Raw genomic sequence first — 26,496 nt, forward strand, 5'->3', positions numbered from 1 at the left:
TCCTCTTTGGTCTTCCTCTAGGCTTCAGCTCCAACCTCAGCATCCTTTTCCCAATGTATTCCCTCCTCTGAACATGTCCAAACCATCTCAATCTGGCTTCCCTGGCTTTTTCTCCAAAACATCTAACATGAGCTGTCCCTCTGATGTACTCATTCCTGATCCTATCCATCCTCGTCACTCCCAGAGAGAACCTCAACATCTTTAGCTCTGCTCTCCAGCTCTGCCTCCTGTCTTTGTCTCAGTGCCACTGTCTCTAAACCAGACACCTTTCACCTGTCCACCTTTCCTTTCATTCTTGCTCATCTACCATTTTACTATACTCTTTCCAATTAGTCTCATTTTTACATTTGTAGACGTGAAGAAGGAAAGCAAGCATGAATACACAATGTGACTTTTGGAAGCTTTTTTAAACTCTGTAATTCCTTAACCTGGGAACTTTGGTGACTAACTAGTAAAAAAAAGGTAGGAGATGAAGGTGGAGAAGGATGTAGGAGACACAACAAAAAATAAAATGGAGGACAGACATAAAAATGAAGAGAGAGAGAGGCAACACAAGAGAGGAAGGAAGGGAAGATGTGCATGCGCATTTCTTTCATCACTCATTTACTGCTGTCCTGTGCCGCCATGCTCAATAGGCCGACACAGCACTGGGTCCCTCACTGCTAATGAAATATTACCACAGCAGGGGACGCATTAAAGCTTTTCAGAGGCTTTCACAATCTTTATACTCTCACCATCTGGGAGCAGGACAAGATGTGTTGCCAAACAAAGTATAACTAAAAGCTTATTTTTCACCCTTCAAAAACAGCAGCCCTAAATTCCATGGCTGCAGGATCTCAGCATTGAGACTGAGAAGCATGGATGGAGTGATGGAGGGGTGGGGGGTGGGGTGGGGTGGGGGGGTAGAGACATGAATTCTCTCTACTGAATCCTTCAGCTTGGCCTGAAACACTTAAAAGATTTTTTTGTATTAAATGTCCACCCTCGTATTTTACAGCTGAAGGCCTACTGGAACTTGTCCATCATTGCTATTACAGATGTTTATTACAGGAATAGTTTAAATCTTTCATGCAACCGTATGTAACCTCAATAAAAGCAAGTCTATAAAACAAAGTGTTAATGCCTTTCTGCCTTGAGAATTGTAAAATAAAGTGACGAGTGAACTGACTAAAGCTTAGCATGACATTAAGTGTTATGTTTTACACATTTGGTTACATGTAGGACTGTCAACACACAGTCTGTCAGCTGCACACTTATTGTAAACAAGCCTGAAATATAAATCAGAGAGTAAAGGTTGACCTAAAAATGCAATCACCAATGTGTGTGTGTGTGTGTGGGGTACCACTGAAGTCAAGTGGGAAACATACATGTACAGTCTTTCTGGTTTTTGGCTAGCTCAAAGCCAGGACGACACTCGCACGACACTCCGCCTTTGCCTGGAGCCTCTCTGCAGATGTGGGCACAGCCATGGTCCTTATTCATGCAGTTCATTCCATCTGTACAGGGGAACAGAGATAAAGGCATTGCAGCTTAATTTGATTTGATTGTAAGGAAGATAACTCAGCTGATTATTCATTGCACTTGAATGAAAGTACAAATAAAACTTTTTTTATTTATTAAGGGTCAAAGAACATCTGCAGCTTTAATGCTGCATATACAACATAATCATCTAAATTAGCCCCACCCAGGTGAACTTAGTGTGAAGAGTGCAGATAGAAATACAAATACAGAGATCTTCAAAATGAAATAACCCAAACTGTTGTAACACTCACTCACACTTACTCACAATAAAAGCTGATTTAGAAAATACTTAAACCTTTTGATCGTTTTTTTGTTCCTGTTATGTATGCCAGTGACATGTCAATACATGCTCCTTGAGCACTGCATTGATTTTTCTTTGTCCTGCTTGGACTATGTATGGACCCTGAAGACCAAAATGATATTGTATTCCATGGTACCAGCACAGCTCACCATCAGTTAGTAAGTTGGTCTACCACTCTGTTCCAGACTGAAGTATCTCAAAAACTATTTGATTGACATCCATAAGATTTTGTACAGATATAAAAAATTCTTAGAGAATGAAGTCCTCTTTGGGGATCTTCTGTGCCTTACTAGTGATTGGGCAAATTTTAAAGGAGAACTTGACCCCATCAAAAGCAAGTTTTATGCTTCTGAAATTCCATTTTCTCACACACTAAAATCCTGACACATTTCCTCTTCTTCATGAGCACCTCTTCTTCCACTCTGTGCTCTAATTGATGGCTCTTCTCAGCCTATGTTGCTTATCTGAGGCATCTCCTCATTAGCACTGACTCCCTTCCTGCTCTTCTTCTGATCACTCCATCGCTTCATTCTGTGGAAATACTGCCTGAAATAGGCCAGTGTTGAAATTGTCATCAGAGAGGAGGCGGGGGGAAGCAAGAAGGCGGAGGACGGAGGGCCAGTGCTCTCCAGAGAGGCAAGGGGAGAGAGAGAAGCCAGCCAAAGATATCAGCAAGGTCTGGGAAGAATTGGAAAATTCAGTTTGAGAGTGTGCAGATGTCTAGTCATCATGACACAATTAGATGTCTTCACTCACAGTACATGCTTTCTTTCACAAAGCTTGCATATTCTAGGCATTTTTATTATTATAGTACATGTTGATGAAAGTTTTAGACATGATGTTCTTTTTAAACTTTACCTTTTATTTTGCACTAAACTTTTAAAGAACAGCCTGCCTCACACTCATACCGGAACTCAAAATAGGAAGCAGTTTTCTCCAAGGTCAGATTTTGTAGTTGGTATATGACCTGACAAGACAATCCTGTGTTCACACTTTATACCTGATCCCTGTTAATCTAATGTCTCATTTCTCCATCAAGGCATTCCCTTGTGATATTTCACAAGAGGCAAGAAAACCCCACTTGCTCCATCTAGACATACCCCTTCTGTGGTCCCCAATGTGAATAATGTCCCTTCATTGGGTCCTAAGAGCACTTAAAGTACCTTATTAGGGTGCAGTTCCCTCTAGAGGGTCCTCTCCAAAAACAAAAAGGGCCTGTCTTTAACTACCAACAAAACAACCAAATCAAAGGGGCCAATTCTTAAAGGAACATGTCCATTTTTATACATACATACATATATATATATATATATATATATATATATATATACATACACATATGTTTCAGGTGACATGGCAGTGGGGTAGCGACGCTGAGCAGTGAAGCTTGCGACTCAGTGACAGCTTCACTTATCAGGCCTGAATAACCCATAGCTACTACAGAGTCAAGCAGAATGACTACACATTGTTTGTAAGCACTCTGATTGTATTCAGTGGCATGCTGCTTTATGCTTTTCAAAGTGCTCTTCAAAAAACAGAAAATGTCTGTGTAAATAAATTTGCTGAAATGAGGTGAAATGAGTGGATGCCTGGAATGGGAGAAAGCAATCCAAATAATGTTGACATGCTTAGGGAAATTTAAGGTACTTCTGATTTAAATCAGTATGGCACTGAGGGTGCAAACACCTGCATATTCCTTTACAGTGAAGTGGATCCTGTGTCACTTTTGACTGAAGTTCTTTAGTTAGCAACGAAAAGGCAGAGAGAGGGTTGATGTTTCCTCTTTGCAGTTCAGTGTGCAGTTTTGTTTACACAGGGAGGGTCAGCAGGTTTACAACTACTGAAGCTCCTCACTGGGATCCCCAGCAGGTCCAGATAAAACACTGAGACACATCTTCATAGTCCAGAGCCCCCAGGACATAGTCTGTCTCTCACACAGTCTCTCCTCTGTCTCTTTTATTATCCTCTGTTTGTCTTTCACTCTTCATGCCTTTCTTTATCCACCTCTCCACACATCTTTTTCTCCCACTCTTGCTCTCTCGAGAGCTCCAACTCCAGATGAGATCCAAGCATATCACAGCCATGTTATTACAACCTGATTCTTGCAGCGTTACATCCCAAAGCACCAAAAGTCTGGCTGGCAGAGTATAATGGAGAAAGAAGAAGAAGAGGAATGATGTGAAAGATGGATACAGGCAGAGGTAGCAAAAGTGAAAGAAGAATTTAGAAAAGAAACATAGATGGACAGAAGGAGAAATAAAGAAAGTACACAACAAGGTGATGCTGAATAAGTCTCTCACCCTGATCTCCTTACCAGGGACATGGAGATTTCCCAGTTTCAGTAGATTAATGTGCAAAAAGGAAGTTAACTTTTTGCAAAATTTTAAATCCAAATCATCAGAAGCAACAATACAAAAAATACAATATTTTTGCAATGTGATGTCATCTAGGATGCTGCTGCTGTGATAAATTCCTTGAGTTGACCAATCCTGTCTGTGACTATTACAAACCATTGTGCTGTGTTTTGTTGTCAAATGAGCTTTAAGCACATATACAGTGGGTACAGAAAGTATTCAGACCCCTTTGAATTTTTCACTCTTTGTGTCATTGCAGCCATTTGCCAAAATCAAAAAACACTCAGCACCCCATCTTGACAGAAAAAAACAGAAATGTAGAAATTTTTGCAAATTTATTAAAAAAGAAAAACTGAAATATCACATGGTCATAAGTATTCAGACCCTTAGCAGTGACACTCATATTTAACTCACATGCTGTCCATTTCTTCTGATCCTCCTTGAGATGGTTCTGCTCCTTCATTGGAGTCCAGCTGTGTTTAATTAAACTGATTGGACTTGATTAGGAAAGGCACACACCTGTCTATATAAGACCTTACAGCTCACAGTGCATGTCAGAGCAAATGAGAATCATGAGGTCGAAGGAACTGCCCAAGGAGCTCAGAGACAGAATTGTGGCAAGGCACAGATCTGGCCAAGGTTACAAAAGAATTTCTGCAGCACTCAAGGTTCCTAAGAGCACAGTGGCCTCCATAATCCTCAAATGGAAAAAGTTTGGGATGACCAGAACTCTTCCTAGACCTGGCCGTCCAGCCAAACTGAGCAATCGTGGGAGAAGAGCCTTGGTGAGAGAGGTAAAGAAGAACCCAAAGATCACTGTGGCTGAGCTCCAGAGATGCAGTAGGGAGATGGGAGAAAGTTCCACAAAGTCAACTATCACTGCAGCCCTCCACCAGTCGGGGCTTTATGGCAGAGTGGCCCGACAGAAGCCTCTCCTCAGTGCAAGACACATGAAAGCCCCCATAGAGTTTGCCAAAAAACACATGAAGGACTCCCAGACTATGAGAAATAAGATTCTCTGGTCTGATGAGACCAAGATTGAACTTTTTGGCGTTAATTGTAAGCGGTATGTGTGGAGAAAACCAGGCACTGCTCATCACCTGCCCAATACAATCCCTACAGTGAAACATGGTGGTGGGAGCATCATGTTGTGGGGGTGTTTTTCAGCTGCAGGGACAGGACGACTGGTTGCAATTGAAGGAAAGATGAATGTGGCCAAGTACAGAGATATCCTGGAAGAAAACCTCTTCCAGAGTGCTCAGGACCTCAGACTGGGCCGAAGGTTCACCTTTCAACAGGACAATGACCCTAAGCACACAGCTAAAATAACAAAGGAGTGGCTTCGGAACAACTCTGACGGTTCTTGACTGGCCCAGCCAGAGCCCTGACCTAAACCCAATTGAGCATCTCTGGAGAAACCTGAAAATGGCTGTCCACCAACGTTCACCATCCAACCTGACAGAACTGGAGAGGATCTGCAAGGACGAATGGCAGAGGATCCGCAAATCCAGGTGTGAAAAACTTGTTGCATCATTCCCAAGAAGACTCATGGCTGTACTAGCTCAAAAGGGTGCTTCTACTCAATACTGAGCACAGGGTCTGAATACTTATGACCATGTGATATTTCAGTTTTTCTTTTTTAATAAATTTGCAAAAATTTCTACATTTCTGTTTTTTTCTGTCAAGATGGGGTGCTGAGTGTACATTAATGAGAAATAAAATGAACTTTTTTGATTTTGGCAAATGGCTGCAATGACACAAAGAGTGAAAAATTTAAAGGGGTCTGAATACTATCCGTACCCACTGTATGTATCTGTTCCTCCAACTGGACTTGTATTTCATTTTCTCACTGGCACAAGAACTGTTCTAATGTAGGGCAAATGTCTGTGTGAACCCAGTTTTATGTTAGTAATAGCTAATCCTATCCAGGAGGATGTAGCCTGCAGCACACATGAGGAACAGTTACACATATCTGATCAGCTCTAACCTCTCTTTAACATCACATCCCCAGAGGTTTGTATTTTTCATTTTTCAATTGGCACTAAAGCCTTTATACTATTCTACTCATCACACACTTAGGTGAAGTGTTCCTTTAAAATTTGCTGAATAATTTCACTGTTATGTTTCCACACATGAGCAATGTGCATTTGCACATTGCTCATGTGTCAAAAATGTCACCACAGCACAGTGACATACCCATGTCTAATAATAAGTGCCTGTGTGTGTGTGTGTGTGTATATATGTGTGTGTGGACCCACGCATGTATGAATTACCAATGTTTGATGTTTGGACTGTGACTATATGGTACTCACTGAGCCACTCATACCAGACTTATAAGACATCTTTGAAATATACATATAGAAAAAAGTATAGTAGAAAAGTACAGTAAAAAGAAAAAAGAAAAGAAAAAAGCACAGTATAGAAAAAAGCATTACACTAAAAAGAAATCCTCAATTGTCCTCTTCACCATTCCTCCACCTTTCCGTCCATGCTGTTGTAAATGCCATTTTAATTGAAATCTGGTGCTGGCTCTGTGTCTCTCTCACTGGTCTACTCAAAGCACACTGCTATAGGTGCTAGGACATGAATTTCAATGAGAGCTTTTCTTCATTATGTTGCATTGAAGTCCTTTAAATAAGGACTTTCTAGTAACCCTGCACAATTTCTTCTTTAAACCTAAATGGAAGCAACCACTACACACACACAGTTAGTACAGCAACAAACTGACATTTATTGAACCAAGCAATCAACTCAGCTTTTCTCTGGTTACAACACAAGAAATAACTTTCAATCATAGATAACCAATAATTCCTGTTGAGTTTATGTAACAATACTTATGTTAATGTTAATAAAGCATATGTCAGAGTAGTGTTTGACAACTGAACAACGTCCATATGACACAGACCACCTCATCTGATTAGTGCGATTCAATCAACTAAAGTCGCTCAGCTTCCACTATGAGTGTAGTGCAGTGTTTGTACAGTGAGAATAAGCTGCAGTGTTTGACAGGGGTTTGGGCCTTTGACAGTTTTTCAAGAATGTTTAATTTCAAAGTGAGCACATATTATAGTGAATTTTTTATTTGGCAAATACTGTATATGGGTGTACTCAAAAGTTACATTTCAAGGATCCCACATTCACCTAGAATCTTGCAGTATTCAGTGATCACATCCTGCAGCAGTGGATGTACATAACTAAAAAGGCTATAGAGCTAAGTCAATTGCACATTTCAATTATGCCTCTCAAATCAAACAACTTAAATCAAACTGCTTTTCTCTCATCCTCTCATCCTGGCCTCACATCCTGGTTCAAAACCAAAAACATCACATTAAAAAAACAACAGGAAAAAAACATATGTACTGCAGCTGGAAGTCAAACCTGAAGCATAAACAATACATAACAAATGACCAAATGATTGATTTATTACAGCTGCTGCTTTAAATTTCAGCACTACAAAACAGCTAAAGACTAAAAGACAACAAAATGTTCAATGTGATGGATTAGGTATTTCAACCAAATTTCAAGTCCCTACAAGTTGATTTTCACAGAGCAATGAAGTGAACTTAACCCAAAGGCTGCCTGAAGGTAGGTATGTGTCTAAAAACTGGTCCCTTTGGAAAATGGTCAGGAGTCACTTAATCTGTAGTTAATGAGCTACAACCTGCAGGTATGGTCCTTTAAATATACAAGCAGAGGTACTTAATATCTACAGCATCGAAACAGCAACTTTTCTACGGAGGTCAGAGAACAGGCAAGCTAGAGATCCCTGTCATGTTAACAGAGTCCAGCTGCTAACAGTAAGGAGAAAAAAAACTTTTAGTGAAGTGTTTGATTCACACAACTCATATTAACAAACAAATCTGTGCAAGCATGTGTGTACATGTCTGTTTTTGGGGACTATTTTTATCCTGATACCATTGCTTGTCAAAGTCCTATCCTTCAAACGGCTGTTCAGCTTAGAATCAGGTTTGGGTTAGGGTAGGGTAAGGACCTACAGAAAAAATTATCTCAGTCAGTGTCCTCACAACTACAGAAAGACTGTTTGTGTGTGTGTTTCAGTTCCTACTAGGTCCACTCCCCTTGTTTCCTGTGTTTGCTACTGAGCAGTAGCTACACGCCAGTTAGCTACACGCCCTTGAATTAAACATTTCCACTGACCAAAGACAAACTCTGGTCTAAAAATACAGTGGAAGCAACTTTTGAGGGGAAAATATACAGAACACTGAAAAAAGTGAATTCCACTTTCCACTCACAGGTAAATACTTCATGGAGAGAAAGAAAGAGAGATACTGGACAGTCATTAGAGTTGTTTTCAAAGTGAAAATCACATGGTGGAATAAATTTTAAACAAAATAGGTATAAAATAAAGCAAGAACTAGTCACTTTCAGCATCCCTGCAATGCTTTGCTGACTCTGTGTGTATGGGTACTTGTATGTGTGATCGGCTTATAAAGCTCTAACACTCTTTGAAGGAAAGTTCATGGCAAGGCCTTGGCCATACAAAAGCAGGCAGTGCGGAGGTAAACACTTTCAGCTTCACAGCAATCCAACAGGCAGATGCTTGGCGGGGTTCAACTCGCTCACACAACAGCATGCAAAGACCCCCACCCTGATGCTACAGTGAATCTTTGCAGCCACACAACGTCCAAACACACACACCCCAGGATTTCACCTCCACACACCAGTTAATACAAAACACAGAATGCCAGTTCCATTAGTGTAATATCATTTCTATCATTTACTTCAGCTTTATTGATCGAGGCTTGTTGCATCTCATCAGATTTTACTGATCACTGTGTGCTCAGTGGGTCTGTTAATTTATCACTTACCATAACATGACAACAGAGTGAAGCACATTATATGAACAACACTTAATGTAATGAAATCTTGGTGTACATGTATGCAGTCTGAGAGTGAGTCTTCCAAACACATGTAGAGTCCACTGAGCAAATATTATACATACAGTCAGACACTGTGAATTACTGTGTATTTCAGCATGCCTAAGATTACTTCTGAATTATTAAGTGTATACACAAGTGTTTTTTAAGCAAAATATGTATTTATTATGCTGCTAAGTATAATAGGAGTATGGAAACTAAAAATATTAAACTAAAAATATTGTGTATAGTATGTACAGTATTTGGCAGACATATAGTGCTCTCAGTGTGCAAGTGTGAGGTAGGTGAAATGTTGATAGCTTTTGATCATGTTTGTAATTAATGATGATAATAGCCAGGTAGACAGAGCTCCCTGTACTTAGAGTTCCCATGTGGCCCTGGGCTGTCATTTAAAAGCTGCCTGTACCTCCAATTTCCTCCTATAGTTTATTTAAAGTAGAATTCCTCTGTCATGAAGAGGTCAGTGTGTGAATGTTTGTGTCTATGCATCCATGTCTTCAGGTGTGTGTGTGCGTGCCTTAGCTGTAGTCTGCTTCCTCTCCTCACACAACTCCAAATAAACATATGCAACCGCCACTGGTCCACTTCACTATGTTTGTATCTCTGTTTATTTTTCTCTTTTTTGCCCCCAACATACACACTTCCCCCACCACCTACTCCCAGAAGCTACTGCTCTCTTTGCCTTCCTCTGTCTCAATCCATAGTACCCTGTATATGCATATACCTAATATTTAGATTCTACTGGTTTGTAACACATATATAATGCACTAATGACTATAATGTAGCTGTAAGTGTTTATTAGCAACCTGTATTTACACAAAGTCATTCAAGATGGCTGCTGCTGCTTGGGCTGGTTTGTTTTGTCACATGTCCAGTGAGTTCTAATTAAGTATTTACATCGACCTTGACTCACTTTAAACCTTTGATAGGTGTAATGGTTACAAAGCTGAACAGGCATAATGTTACTATAGTGGACAAGAGTGAAATTAAGGGAATGACGTTTTGTTTTGGACCCAAACATCAGACTAATTATGCCCAGTGAGGACAATCTGCTACTCCAGATAGCGAACAAAAAGATAACTGACCTTAAGGGAGATATCCACTGGCTCTCAGGGGAACTCCTCTTATGTCCGTTGTATTAGAAAATTGTGTCACATATGACACAGGCTTCCAGTCCAGATGTCATTCCACCTAAGTTTTTAGTCACAGTTATTGATTTGGTTGCACCTTGTCTGCTGTCAATTTTTAAAAGATCCCTATGTACTGGTTATGTTGAACGTCATTTCAAAGTTGCCTGCATGCAACCTCTGTTAATAAAATCTGAGCTAAGTCACTAATCACTATTTGAAAACTACAGACCCATCTCCCAGTTCTTGTACCTTTTACAGTATATCTAAGATTTTAGAAAATGTCTTAACATTTGTTTTTAGCAGTAGAAAATGGTAACATTTTTGATAAATTCCAATCTGGCTTTTGTAAGAATCACAGTGCAGAGACTGCCCTGCTCAGAGTGACAAATGACATTTTATTGTCATCCCTTAGTTATGCTGCTATAGGCCTAGACTGCCTGAGGACCATCGGTGCACTGAGCTCTCCTACCCTAACCCTCCCTTCCCTTCTCCTCTCTTCCTCTCCTCCCCCTCACATGTATATGCCACCATTGAATGTCACTAACCTTGTGCTCTCTCTCTCTCCCCTAGTTTGTGCTCTCTCCCTCTCTCTCTCTCTCTCTCTCTCTGTACCTTCTGCAGGTGTCCCTGGTCCTGGAGCTGTATATCGCTGATGTGCAGTTACCGGCCCCACCAACTTGCAGTGTCTATTTGTTGTTTATTGTTGCTGTTCTTTTCTCTCTCCTCTATCCACTCACCCCAACCGGTCGAGGCAGATGGCCGCCCAAACTGAGCCCGGTTCTGCTGGAGGTTTTTTCTTCCGTTAAAGGGAGTTTTTTCCTCTCCACTGTCGCCAAGTGCTTGCTCATAAGGGATTTGTAGGGTTTTTCTTTTTTGTAAAGTGCCTTGAGATGATTTGTATTGTGATTTGGAGCTATACAAATAAATTGAATTGAACTGAATTGAAATCTCAGTTCTCATCCTCTTTGATCTTAGTGCTGCCTTTGATACAGTGTCTCACAGTGTTAGGACCAATTCTCCTTGTACATGTTCCCTCTTGGACATATTATTTGCAAACAGTGTTTCTTTCTTACTGCTATGCCGATGACACACAGCTGTACCTGCCCAATAGGGTCTCAGACTTTGGTGTGTTGAATTCTCTACATGAATGCCTAGGTGAGATCAAAAGCTAATCAAAATTTCTTACAGCTCAACTCTAACAAAGCAGAGATTGTTGTCATTGGTTCCTAACAATTGATAAAAAAAATATTCTGCTACGTACTGATCCACTGTTACAAAATACAAGTGCATCAGTAAATCAGAATATCATCAAAAGTCAAATCAAAAGTTAATTTATTTCAGTAATTCAGTTCAAAAAGTGAAACTCATATATTATATAGATTCATTACACACAGACTGATATATTTCAAGTGTTTGTTTCTTTTAATTTTGATTATTATAACTTACAGCTAATGAAAACCCAAAATTCAGTATCTCAGAAAATTAGAATATTGTGAAAGTTCAATATTGGAGACTCATCATGTCACACTCTACTCAGCTAATTAACCTACAGGGTCTCTCAGTGTGGTTCAGTAGGCCACACAATCGTGGGAGAGACTACTGAGATTCACAAGGAGTGTACTGCAGCTGGAGTCAGTGCTTTAAGAGCCACCACGCAGGACTTGGCAACTGCCCACACTGCCAGAAGTGCAGTCAGGTTTTTATCACCTATATTTCGAAAATACACTTGATTTTATCTACTCAGATAATTTTACATGCTTTTATCTCATCATGTCCATTGCCTTGTGTAATAGTAATCCCTATTATTAATTGTAGCCTTTCAGAAGTTGCTGATGGCCCATTTCTTTTGTTGCCGACTCGGCCCGTAAATCACAAAGGGCCAATATTTCACCACCTGAGACTACACTTAAACGCACAATACTTAGCAGTCGCCAAATGGTTTTGCAAACTGTGCGGAAAAACTTGAAAGGGGGGAATTTTCTAAATGTACCACATAACCATAACCATAACCATTTCCAAATTATCAGGGCTCTTTCTCATTTGTTTTCTGATCAAAAATGTGTATTTTTACTGCCTACATTCACTATTAAGAATTGTCTAGTCATTGTGTTCCACAGATCATTCACAGAGAAACCTGCAACCAAACATTCAGAGTGCCAAGCGTGGCATCCACAATTCCAAGGTTCCAGGAATTGTTTAGTTTACAGAAAAATTTACAAGCGTAGTGTTTTCACTTTGTTTTGGTGGGGACTAAAAGGCACAATTAAAAAATGTAGTAGACATTCTTTACTCTGAGGTGTCTAATACCACATTGCACTTAACTTCTGCATTGCTGCTGCAGATCGCAAACATGAGTGAAACAGAGAACATCTCAGCTGAACCATTAAATTAGACAATTACCACTTTTATTACACTACAATTATTAATGACATAGGTTCAGCACTATTCTTTTTCGAGGGTAGCGACCCAAGCCTTTCACTGACGGGCCTGATTCTCCCCAAAATTCCAAAATGGATGTACATGCATGTCACTGTTGTTACCTGACTCATGTGGTCATAGCTCTCTGATATTCTGATCAGATCAGGAACATGTGCTAGGAAAGTTGTTTCCTAACTCAAAATTAGGAACTATTCTGCCAAAGTGAAGCACGGCACAGTGGAAACACATCATAATGGAACAAACAATTGTTGCTAGGGTTTATTATCCCCCAAACGAGTGTCAGGAAGAAAGAAATGGGCAGAGAGCTGACACCATATACAAAGCAACAAACACACACTGTCTCTCCTAAAATGGCAAACAAAACTGTGGTGAGTGTAATCATTTGCATCCACCAGACTATAATTGAAGTCCAAAACTCCCTACTGCTGATGTCATGATGAACATGGCACGTCAAGGTGAGATTAACTATGATCTAGATCTATTGCAGACTGGCTGACAGTTGCCAGGATCCACATCATCACGTACAAGCATACAGCTCTACTGTAGTGAGCTCTCCAGGAGCTGTGGGAGATGAATATCACAAGGCCAGAAATTTGGAGTTTTACCTACTGGACAAGGCCTGCCATGAACATCGAATTATGTAGACTGTACACACATACTTAACACACACAGAAGTGCACAAAACTAAGTAAGGAGCTGAGTGAAGACACTTCACCAGCCCTTCTGATCTTAGTTTGTCAGTGACTGATCTACTGGTGTAAAAATAAGTGATGATTAATCTAAAAACTGCATATCATTTATCGGTATAACTTTTCACACAAAACTAACAGAGTTGTAGCTCATCACATATAAAAATCTAGTCCACATACTGGTTACTGTGGAAACTGATGCAGAAATGCTGAGAGAAAGGAGAAGAAGAAGAAGAAGTTCTGAGCCGATGAAATAAAGAGGGAAAAAGAAGATTCAAGACAAAGAAGGCAGAGAAGCGAGCCATGATGTGTAAGATGTAAATAAAAATAAATAAATAAAATAAATTGTAAAGAGATTCCTGTGGGACACTGGGATGCTGCTGCTATTTCTGTCCAGGAAGGGGAGAGGACACAAGTGTCTGATTGAGGATGTGTGGATGGGGTGGAGGGCTATGCGGTGGTGGTTAAAGGCTCAGGACAGCCTGCCAGAAATATACTCCAAGCGTCTTCACTGCTTGTTTACTGTGTGAATATCCCTCTGACAGGAGCAGGAGTTACACATGTTGACACAGTAACTGCTTTCAACTTGATAAGATTTAGATTTAACATTAGAGGGTAGACACATACAGAGGGGAGCTTTGTTGACTGGAAAGAAACATTTCTCTGTTTATTTGGTTTTACATAAATACACAGTTAACAAAAGAGTGAGTCTTTTTTTAAAGTTTAAGAGAGAAATAATTTTATAGTTGAAAATGGAAATTAGTTCATGGTACCTGGTAACTCTATCTCAATCTACATTTATTTAATTTTACAGTATGTGCTTATTCACCACACAAAGTAAGGGTAACTGTGAGCAATGGGAAAACAGAAACTGTTCTGAAGAAAAAAAGAGAGAGGGAAATGAAGACATATATATTTATATGTTGGTTTGTGGGGTTTCCAGTGAGCAAACACATTTCTATTTCTACACCTCTTTCGCCTCTTTCTGTGAGCATCTCCACAGGGAATCCTAACACTGGCTCCAGACACACCTTCACACTGACCACACCAAAACTGTGAAAAAGTCTTCAATCTTTCAGCATATTCTTCCAGCGCCTCCTTGTCGTGCCATAACAAAGATGACAGATGACTCTCCTCTCATGTCTTTCAAGTTAACTGCCACACTGTCTCCATTCACAATTAAACGTATGTGAGAATTATTCTCAGTGAATGTCTCAGAGAACGAGTGTGGGGGAGTAGTATAAAGCTGCCCCTCCTTTAGTGCTTCTCACTGCCCCAGGCTGAGTCCATAAATTACATGTGACAGGCATGATGGGCTGGGGACATCAGGGTCTTGGGAGTCAGAGCATTTTAAGAAATCTAATGAGCATGAAACGGATGCCAAACATTCATGTCACAAGTCACACATCACAGCAAGTCTGTCAGTGCCACTGTGGGTTGGAAGGGTGACTAACCATGATGTCAGCACCATCAAATCCCATGCCCCTGTGACAACCCTACACAGGGTACACACAAGGGTGCTGACTTTTTAGGAGGCAGCAAAGTTGACAGCAAAGAGCAGTGATGTCAAAAGGGGGAGGTCCATTTCAAAATGAGACTGAACTGTGCAAGTGAAATTGTTCTAACATCTAAATGTTTGATCAAACCATTTTACAGCCCCCCAGGAGAGTATCATTGTTTCACTTATGGGGCGAAGCAAAACATTACAGGGAATGTTTAGAGCCAAATTCAAAATTGAGGAAAAGTTGGAGAATGGGAAAAAACCGATAAACCAGTAGGTGAAACGTCATAAGCTAACCAATGGAGTTATCTGTCTGTGAATATATGTACCTAATAGCATGATGCACGATCTACTAGTATAGTGAGAGATTCAGCCTGTAACCAAAAGTGATGCACTGACAGGACATCACCGCCACAGTTAATCTTTTTTTTAATTCTTCATTCCTCATAGTAAATATGATTAAGAAGGTTTTAACCTACACAGAAATGCACCCAGCAATGTGCCTCATACTGCGGGATCACGCTCAGGGACCCAAGAGGTTAGGGGGGCCCTACACTTTATGACTACAAAGACCACAAAGAGGCATTAAACAACCACAAAGAGACTGCAGAACTAGAAAACAACCACAACATTACTCAAAATGTTTAGCGTCTTTCCAAGGGTGGGTTGTCACTCCTGTGTAGGAGGATTGTGGGAGTTTTGATATGTCTGTTCTCAGGGGCCCATTGACTTGTATCCATCCATTCAGATGGGGTCATATGTTCAGAAGTAACTTTTGAACATGAACATCCAAAAAAATACAATCAGCATTCTGAATTATAGTTATTATAAGACTAAATATCAGCATTAAACTTGAAATTTGCATTTATTACACCCAGTCAAAGACAGTGGTTTCACTCCACCTGAATAAATGTTTTGCAACATTAACAGCAATGTAATTCCAGCAATGTCAATGTCAATGTCAATTCCCATTTACCCCAGAACATGTAACATTTGAGAAAATTCAAAACTGCATTGGCTAAATACTGAAACTGGAAGTAAATATCTTACACTCTCTCACAGTATTATCTCTCTGTCCTGGACTCACCATCAGAGCGGTGGATGCAGGTATGTTGGTTGTCACTGAGGAAGAAGCCCTCTGTGCACTGACACTCATAGCTCCCCATGGTGTTGACACACACTTGCTGGCATCCACCATTGTTGTCCAGACACTCGTCCACATCTGTTTCAATGGAAAGGCAGCGAGAGAAAGATAAAGTTAGTGACGGCAGCATGGTGGAATAACAGCCCATTAGGTTTCATAAACAAATGTGTCAGTGAAAGTTTATGTGCCGGGAAATCTCTGATGAGAAGGATGACAGCAGCATCAGGAATGTGATGGTCATGCATATGCACACAGAGCAGACAGGGTGTCCTAGCAGGCATCTGATTGGGGTACTGAAGGGGCCTAAATCAAGCTCCTGGCAATAAACGGATCTGTCTACATGAGCACATTCTGTGTATGACCTGATGCACAAGTGTGTTTATAGGACTCCATTGTGCTGCTGAAAGGCCAAAAAATTTCCAATAGGGCATTTTGATAAGGCTAAAGTGAACTGGAAACATGTAACACCCTTGAATGACTTTAACAGGGATCAAACAGGACTGCCAGTTTTTTGTGTGTGTGTGTGTGTGTGTGTGTGTGTGCGCGCGCGCGCGTGTGTGTGTGTGTGTGTGTGTGTGTGTGTGTGTGTGTGTGTGTGTGTGTGTGTGTGTGTGTGTGTGCGGTGCGTGTGTGCGTGTGTGTGTGTGTAAATCCTGTGCCTGACTTTGCATTGTGTTTAGTCTGAAGTTAGCCTAGCAGACAGTGCAGACAGGTTACACAAACACAGGCGAGCTGTTGAGAGGAAGGAAAGTAAAGGCACATAGAACAACACACTGCTCTAAAAAGACATGTGTATTTTGGCTGTTATTGCACTGGACATGATGTCCAGCCATGTTCCACCCAAGCTTATACCTACTTTTAACCAACGGTTACCATCCAGCCAGGACAAAAGCAACATGATGACATCATAAGACAAAAGTACAGGATTCCTTTTCAAAGCTGTTTCGCTACATCCCCGTATCTCTCTCTGTATGAGATCTGGTCTACTTAGTCTCGTTAGTGTGTCAGGTTAGTGTTAGTGTCAGGTCTGTTTGGGTCTCTCTTTTTTGAATATAGCTTATGTACATCAGGTTTGGGTAGTCTTTCTACTGGTCTGTTTTGGGTGAAGACCCTTAGTCCATAAAGTCTTCAACTCCACTAACCATCAACATGTTACAAACGTACAGTATGTTACAAAAACTTGAATTGTCACACACAGCCCTCCTAATTCTAACACTGGAAAGTTGTGAAGGTACAGCAAACATTTGTAGGTTTACCAGAAAATTACACTCTATACTTTTAGGGGGACTTCTCAAACCCCCATGAAGTTGACAGAGGCTTCTGAGACCCTCCTAAAAGTGTGTGTACAGAATTTAGAATCATATTATTCCTGGCAGGAGAAAGGAGGAGGTAGGCATGAGAGGAGGAAAGGATCAGCCTTTATTATCTCACACTCAGTTTCCAATGTTAAAAATTGAACATCCTCTTCCATCTGCTCTATCTGCTGGAGAGCAAGCTACAAAGAAACAATTCTTTGCTTAAGATCTTCCTGTCCTTATCTGTCCTTTACAACCATTCTACCCTTTCCTCCTATTTTTATTTACTAAACCTGCCACTGTATGGATTTAAGAAAGGCAATCATCTCCAATGGGACCCTAACTCTTTTGAGTCTTGAGCTGTTTTGGCCATTCTGAATACTTTATCTTGTAGGCCACATTGCTTATGCCTAATTTTAAATCACTTGAAATGTTTGTGATCAAATCTGCTTACTGTAGGACTGGCTACCAGTCAGTCAAGTGTCCCGTCATCAACACTTCCATTAAATGTACTCTGAGTCTAAACTTTGATATTCTGGACTCAAACATCAATACCCAAGAGAAAAAAATTATGTTTGTATATTTTCTAAAAGCATTAGATACACATATATACACTTACATTTTAAATGTTAAATGTCACTATACTTGAAGTTGTGTCAAAATGAAACCACTTAAGTTGCATTTAATACACTGGAAGCTGCACTATAAATCTGCTGTAGTACATTAAATTAGTACATATTTTCGAGGTATTATTGGGTACTTTTGCTTTCCAAAATAATTCAGTACTGTTAAAATATACTTAAAATATTTCAAGTATACTTGTGGCAAGCGTAAAAAATATATACCGACATTAAACTTACAGTGTATTTCTAACACACTATAGTCAAAGTAAATGTCTTTGAAATATTGAACTCACTTTATGTATGAAATACAATAGAATCATGATTGAAATTTGAAACAAAGTTCATAAAAATTCATTAAAAATTAGCCCACTAATGACTTCATTAAATATTGCACTGCTTAAACTCTTACAAGAAATTATGAGAATTTTTTTTTTAATATTTTCCAAAAAATAAATTGGGTACTTTACAAGAACCACTCCCTGAACCGCCACCTTACTGTGGTGATTTGAGTGTCTGGATGACCTCATGAGCTATGTTGTCGGGGGCTATATGCCCCTAATAGGGTCTCCCAAGCCAAACAGGTCCTAGGTGACGGGCCAGACCAAGAGTGGTTCAAAAAGTCCCTTATGAAGAAAAGGACAAGGACCATGACTGGACCCAGGCCCAAGACTGGGGCTTGAAGCCAAGTGCCTGGTAGCTGGGTCTCCCCCATTGGGGCCCAGCCGGGCAAAGCCCGAAATGGCGATGTGGGGCCACCCTTCTGTGGACCAACTACCTGCAGGAGGATCCATAAGAGGCTGGTGCATTGTGGATAGGGCAGTAGTCGATAGCAGGGGCCTCAACGTCCCGATCTCTGGATGCTAAAACTGGCTCTAGGGAAATAGAATATCACCTCACTGGGGGTAAAGGAGCCTGAGCTTGTGCAGGAGGTTGAGCAGTACCAACTAGAGTTAGTCGGTACCACTCACCACGCACAGCCTGGGCGCTGGAACCCAACTACTTGAGAGGGGCTGAAATCTCTTCTGCTCTGGAGTTGCCGGTGAGAGGCGGTGGGCTGGTATGGGCTTGCTTATCGCTCCCCAGCACAGCCACCAGGTGTTAGAAATTTTCCCCAGTGAATGCTTCCATGTGCTTTCTCTGTCTCTGGGAAGGGTGCTGGAAGGTGCTCCAACTGTGGAGTCCATCATTCTGCTCGGGGAAATCAATGCTCACATGGGCATGAAACCTGGAGAGGCATGATTGGGAGGAACAGTTTCCCCAATCAGAAGTGTGGTGTTCTGTTGTTGGACATTTGTGCTAGTCACAGTTTGGCCATAACGAACCCCATGTTCAAGCATAAGGGTGTCCATCAGTGCACATGGCACCCGGGCACCCTAGGAGGTCGATGACCGACTTTGTAGTCGTGTCATCTGACCTTCGGCCGTATGTGAAGAGAGGGGCTGAGCTGTCAACTCATCATTACGTGGTGGTGAGTTAGATTAACTGGTGGAGGATTAAGCTGAACAGACTCGGCAGACCTAAACATATTGTGAGGTTGTGTGGGGAATGTTTGCCCAAACCCTTTGTCGGACAGGTCTTCAGTTCCCAACTAGAGCTTCAACCAGATCCCAAGGGAGGACGAAGGAGTCCTATTGAGTCTGGCTGGCTTGTGGGACTTCTGATTCAGCTGACGGGTGCCGGCAGGCCAAGCGTGGTGGCAGAGGCAAAAACTCGGGTCTGGGAGGAGCTTGATGACACCATGGAGGAGGACTATCGCTTGGCCTTGAGGAAATTCGGGCAAACCATTCAGCGCCTTGGGAGGGGGAAGCAGTGCTCTGCCAACACTGTTTACAGTGGAGGTGGGGAGCTGCTGACCTTGACTGGGGACATTGTCCAGATGGTGGAAGGAATACTTCAAGAGGAGAATCTGGCCATTAGTAGAACCTCGGATCCAGGAGGAACAATGCAGTTTTCATCCTGGTTGTGGAACGTTGGACCAGTTCTATACCCTCTGCATGGTGCTTGAAAGTTCATGGGAATTTGCCCAACCAGTTCACATGTACTTTGTGGACTTGGAGAAGGCATTCGACTGCATCCCTTGTGACATCCTGTGGGAAGTGCTCCAGGAGTATGGATGATGTTGGGCCTCTGCTAAGGGCTATCCAGTCTCTGTATAACCGGTCAGGAGAATAAGTGGAGAACAGGGCAGGTGTCCTGGTGGCAGGTGGTTAGGCTAAAGCTAATATTGTTCAGCCTGGTCCAACAGACCAAACAAAACCAAAAAGATCTCAACATTTCGTGTGTAATGGTATTAAGTATAACAGAGAATTTACAAAAAACCAACTGAAAAACACTAGAACACTATAAATAGTAAAACGTGACCACTCAATAATCACTACCAGCAACAGTTAGCCAAGTTCAACTTCCCCCTCTGCATATGTCATATTACTTGGTGCAATTTTGGGAAAGACGATTCAAACTGGCACTCTTTATCATTTCTGCCGGTATGTCATGTAAAACTAACACTTATCCTTTACATGAGTATTTTCAAGGCAGATTAATTATGAATTTTTGACAAATGAAAACCTATGGAACTAAAATGGATTTTAGTGATATTCAAGAAGAATTCAGTAAAAAGCATACAAAATACATTAAGTAAACATGTAATATGACTTTTGTGAAACTTTGCACACACGAATTAGACCACTTACAAGAGCAAACTTTACCACATCCAAGAACACATAAATTGTGTACTTTAAATAAGTATACTGAAATATAGCTATAGTTAAATGAAGGCATAGTATTATATTTTGAAAAGCACAAATACACACGTAAAATGTTAGCACACTTTACATGCTAAAAGTATAATTTAAGGATGAAACATTATATTTATTTTTCACTTGGGTAAATCAGTTCATGTGTAAATCTACTGGTATTAGTGCCACAGAAGTCATGGTGTCCCCACTGAATTCTAGGCTTTGTTTTATTGCACTTCGTAACAATATTTCATGCCGATGCATTTAATTTTTGGTCTGCAGGCTGAGACAGAGAGAGAGAGAGAAAGAGAGAGAGAGAGAGATGTAAGAATTGATGGTCCAGTTGGTATCTGCCAAAATTTCTGCATTAACAAAGGCCACAGGGCCATTTTGTGAGTTTCAAAAAGAACCCCTCTGTTTTCTTTGACTGTGCCAGTGTAAACTTATGGGTTGTTTGGACATGAGGATGTGCTTGACACTTGAGGGTGACGGCTGAGAGAATGGAGGGAAGTGATGAGTGGTACTGTATAACTTCAGGTAAACGTTTGAACACATCTTTGCACAAAAGGACCACTGGGGATTTTGCTGCCTATCCTTTATAGGTTCATATGGGCACCTGACAGTTGTTTTAAGACAAACTTTCAAAACTGCATATCAATAATTTATTTTAATTATACTTTTAAGTATTTTTCAACTTTCATGCATTTCAGGTACAGTAATCAAAATGTGCCCCTCCTGATTCCTCTAATGCTTCCTCTGCCTCATCTACCACCTGCTGTCTGTTACATGTTAGACCTCTCTGCAACATGCTGCAGTCGCTGACTCCCCACTGTGATCTGATCTTACCATGACATGAAAAGGACGCATCGGAAGAAAAATAAACTGACGCAAGTGCACCAAACATTTCCACACGGCACAGAGCGGTCGACACATTGGGCCCAGCTGTGTCCATGCCAAGACCAAATAAATAAAGTCAAAATCAAAAGGAAAAAAGGAACTGAACAAAACTGCTCTTTAATCAGAGTACAATTAGGCAATCTTAAATCAATTAGTCCCCTAACATGTTGACACAGTGCATCTGGGAGTTGACGAAGCAACTTCCTGAATGCTCACGCGAACTAATTTTTTTTTTTTTTTCAACACTCCACAATTTTCCAAGTGTAGTTTGTCATCCAAAGCTCATTTAGAACACCACAAGGTTCTGAGGTTTCAGAATATCATGCTTTGGGTCTATTAAAAGCCACAAAGTCTTTATTGCATTTCCCAGGCAGACACAGGCAGACAGTGCATGAAAGAAAAATGAGAAATAAACTGAGTGTAAACATTGACAGAGACATAAACAAGTTGTTGTATGGCCTTGCACATTAATGCTCACTTATAACTGCAGTTTCAATCTTTAGTATGTACAGGGAGCTGAACCTAATAAATGTTGTTTCAACAAATGTCTTCTGAGGACAGATGTGTCACAGGGCTTGACATTATTTTCCCAGCTATGATTAATGAGTCAGAAAGGAGATCAATTACATTTAGCAGGTTCTACATTTCTACCAGCCACAGAAGACATCTGATTTTAATTTACAACATCTCTGAACTCATCTCAGCTGATTCAACCCACAAAGCTGACGTATGATGTTATGACATCTTGTTACATGACAGACACTTTCTGTTTGGGGATGTATACATTGTCACCATTAATTGTGCATATGCATGTGTAAATGGAATGAGATCAGGAATATGTGCAATCATGACAGCACCCATACAAAACATATCCCGCTAAAAGACACTTAAAAGTGATGCATTATGACAAGCACTGAAGTCTTTGTTGATGGGCAGCATGAATATGAAGGTTGGAGCTGGGCCCTAAACTGCGGTTTGACTGTAGGCCCACATGTCAGTCTCTCCATGTTCTGTTTGTATGGTTACCATGTATCACAGTGTGCCATTTATCTTTACAGTTAGCGATGACAGTAAACATAGGGCATCAGAGAGGCTGGTGATGCTATCCATGAGTCAATACCCAGGAATGCATTATCCAATCTGCAGTTTCATATATCTTCTCAAAGTGGGCTAAATATAGGAAGAGGCTACATAACACACATCATACCTGAAATACATCCCTGTGTATTGCACCTTCCACTCTCCTCTGCTAGAATCTATTCTTTTGTTGTTTGGTTTTATGGGGTTGGAAAAGGGAAATTCAAGAATTGTGTTCCAAATGACATGTCCGATGTTTGTAAAGACAGGCATACTGCTGGCACCAGTATAAATTCATAATAAACAGATAAACAAATCATGCCTTTACTGTCTACATTGAAAACAGACAGTAAATGTGACATATGTCAAAATATAAAAGCATAAAGGTTAAATGCCAAATGGAAGACTACATATACAGCACAGTGCAAAAGATTTAGGCAGTTTAGATGTCTTAGATTCTTGTCCGACATCATCAGGTATCTGATTGATCCCAGATTCATAGTGCATCCTACTGTGCAGGACAACAAGCCCATAAAGTACCCATTACAGTTCATGAAGAATCAGGAGTCCTACAGCAGATGGTCTGACCCCCACAAAGCCCAGATCTGGGCATTGTGGAGTCAGTCTGGGACCAAATGAAGAGACAGAAGACACTGGGACAGGCTAAATCTACAGAAGAACAGCAGCAGCTTCTCCAAGGTGCTGCAAAGTACCAGGAGAACTGCTGCTGGTTTAAGGGCAACGTGAAGTGCTGTAAATACTGATTGGATGTAGGTTTGGTTCCCTTTATCTCACTTTGTATGAAGCAAAAAATCATCACCTGTGTGTTTTTACTGTCTAAAACATTTGCACAGTACTGTACACACACACACACACACACACACACACACACACACACACATATATATAACAGAAAACATGGGTGTGCATAACTATTCACCCCCATACGTTGTACAGCCACCTTTTCAATTCTCTTTAAGTATGTCCCTGTGAGCTTAGCACATCTAGCTACTCGGATTTTAGCCCATTCTTCCATGCAAAACTGCTCCAGCTCCCTCAAGTTGGATGGGTTTCCGCTGGTGTACAGCAATCTTTAAGTCAGATGACAGATCCATTGGATTGATGTCTGGGCTTTGACTGGGCCACACCAACACATTTAAATGTTTCTCCGTAAACCAATTGAGTGTTGCTTTAGCAGTGCGTTCAGGGCCATTGTCCTGCTGGAAGGTAAACCTCCTTCCCAGTCTCAACTCTCAGGCAGACTGAAACAGGTTTTCTTCAAGAATTGCCCTGTATCTATCACCATCCATCACTCCTTTAATTCTGACAAGTTTCCCAGGCCCTGCTGATGAAAAACATCCCCATAGCATACTGCCAGCACCATGCTTCACTGTGGGGATGGTGTTCTGGGGGTGATGAGAGGTGTTGGGTTTGCGCCAGACATAGCATTTTCTTTGATGGCCAAAAGCTCAATTTTAGTCTCATCTGACCACAGTACCTTCTTCCAGATGTTTGGGGAGTGCCCCACGTTCCTTTTTGCAAACTCAACATGTTCTTTCCTGTTTTTATTTTAAGCAAGGGCTTTATTCTGGCCATTTTTCCATTAAGCCCAGCTCTGTGGAGTATACGGTTATTAGTGGTCCTATGGACAGACACTACAATCTTTGCTGTGAAGCTCTCCAGATCCTTCAGGTTTATTGTTGGTTTTTTGGATGTTTCTCCAATTACAGCCCTCCTTGCCTGGTCTGTGAGTTTTGGTGGCCCTCTCTTGGCAACTTTACTGTGGCGCCATATTCTTTACATTTTGCTATTATGGATTAAATGGTGCTTCATAGGATATTTTCTTTCCTGATTTACACTACCCTCAAAGTTTGTTCCTGACTGTTTGGAGAGCTCCTTGGTCTTCATTGTGTTGCTGACTTGATGCTGCCTTTTGCTCAGTGGTGTTGCAGACTCTGGGGCTTTTCAGAGCAGGTATATACAGTGGGTACGGAAAGTATTCAGACCCCTTTAAATTTTTCACTCTTTGTGTCATTGCAGCCATTTGCCAAAATTAAAAAGGTTCATTCTCATTAATGTACACTCAGCACCCAATCTTAACAGAAAAAAACAGGAATGTAAAAATTTTTGCAAATTTGTCTAGATGGGGTGCGGAGTGTACATTAATGAGAAATAAAATGAACTTTTTTGATTTTGGCAAATGGCTGCAATGACACAAAGAGTGAAAAATTTAAAGGGGTCTGAATACTTTCTGTACCCACTGTATATCCTGCACGGAGAAGGAGGTTGGAGGCAAAAATAAGAGAAGAAGAAGAGAAGAACAGGAACCAGTAGCCATCACAATGGCAGATATCCAATAAAGGGTCTCAAGCATGAAGAACTGGAAAGCACCGGGGCCTGACATGATCCACACCTACTGGCTAAAGAAGCTAACTGCACTCCATGCGCGCCTGGCAGCTCAAATGAACCGGCTGCTAGTGGATGGGACTCACGCAGAGTGGCTAACAGAAGGCAGGACAGTCCTGATCCTGAAGGAGCAGTCCAATCCAACTTAGCAGATACTTGGGTGGGAAAACGCACCAGATAACCTGCCTCTGCAGAAAATTGAAGCTCCTGTCAGGCATCATAGCGGCTAAGATGAGTAAGCACATGGCTCAATGCATGAGCGGGGCCCAGAGAGGAATGAGTAAGGACACCAGGTGAGCAAAACATCAACTACTGGTAGATTAAGCAGTCACCCCCCCAAATGTCATCAAGCTGTACGTCAGGAGTGAGTGAGACATCAACTCACTGATCCACACCACCAGGATATACAGCAACGACACTGGAATGTCATCCGGACTGGACAAGTGTCATCGAATGATAACGAAGAGAGGGAAGGTTGTCAGGACTGAAGGAGTTGAACTTCCAGAAGGCAGCATAGCGGATGTTGAGGGAAGCTACAAGTACCTTGGAATCTCACAGGCAAATGGGAACCAAGAAGAAGTCACAAGGAAAGCCGCCACAGCCAAATATTTACAGAGAGTAAGACAAGTCCTAAGAAGTCAGGTCCAAGCCATCAACACCTACACCCTGCCAGTCATCAGATACCCTGTTGGCATAATAGGTTTGCCAAGAGAGGACATAGAAGCCACTGATGGAAAAACAAGGAAGCTCCTCACAATGCATGGAGGGTTTCACCCCAAATCCAGCACCCTGAGACTGAACACTTAGAGGAATGAAGGAGGAGGGGGACTAGTGAGCGTCAGAGCCACCATCCAAGATGAAACAGCAAAGATCAATGAGTACATCAGGAAGACAGGCCCAAGTGAAGTGAATATCTCAAGCAACAGAAGCCCGATGCAGAGGAAGAGGAGCAAGAACCATCATGGCAGGACAAACCCCTGCATGGTATGTACCACCGACAGATAGAAGAAGTGGATGAAAGTCCTACCAGTGGCTGGAAAAGGCTGGACTGAAAGACAGCACAGAGGCACTAATCGTAGCAGCACAAGAACAGGCCCTAAGCACAAGATCGATAGAGGCTGGGGTCTACCACACCAGGCAGGACCCCAGGTGCAGGCTGTGCAAAGATGCACCTGAGACAATCCAGCACATAACAGCAGGTTGTAAGATGCTGGCAGGCAGGACATACATGGAACGCCATAACTAAGTGGCTGGCATAGTGTACGGGAACATCTGTGCTGAGTATGGGCTGGAGGTCCCAAGGTCAAAATGAGACACATCTCCAAAGGTGGTGGAGAATGACCGAGCTAAGATCCTGTGTGACTTCCAGATACAGACGGACAAAGAGGTGATGGCTAACCAACCGGACATAGTAGTGGTGGACAAACAACAGAAGAAAGCTGTAGTGGTAGATGTAGCAATCCCAAGTGATAGCAACGTGAAAGAA

The 26,496-nt window shown here is 41.4% G+C and overlaps 1 protein-coding gene across 2 annotated transcripts in view; it reads right to left on the reverse strand.

The window, feature by feature from the left end:
- Positions 1-26,496, reverse strand: part of scube1 (signal peptide, CUB domain, EGF-like 1) — a 107,201-nt gene that overhangs the window by 56,633 nt on the left and 24,072 nt on the right. For both annotated transcript variants that reach the window (XM_026326590.2, XM_026326589.2), the window contains exons 4-5: positions 15,921-16,055; positions 1,368-1,496 (exon numbers count right to left, since the gene is read on the reverse strand). In XM_026326590.2, the coding sequence (XP_026182375.1) occupies positions 1,368-1,496; positions 15,921-16,055 (264 nt within the window). The remainder of the gene's footprint in view (positions 1-1,367; positions 1,497-15,920; positions 16,056-26,496) is intronic.

The sequence above is a fragment of the Mastacembelus armatus genome, chromosome 23 (assembly GCF_900324485.2).
Source record: "Mastacembelus armatus chromosome 23, fMasArm1.2, whole genome shotgun sequence".
Lineage (NCBI taxonomy): Eukaryota > Metazoa > Chordata > Actinopteri > Synbranchiformes > Mastacembelidae > Mastacembelus > Mastacembelus armatus.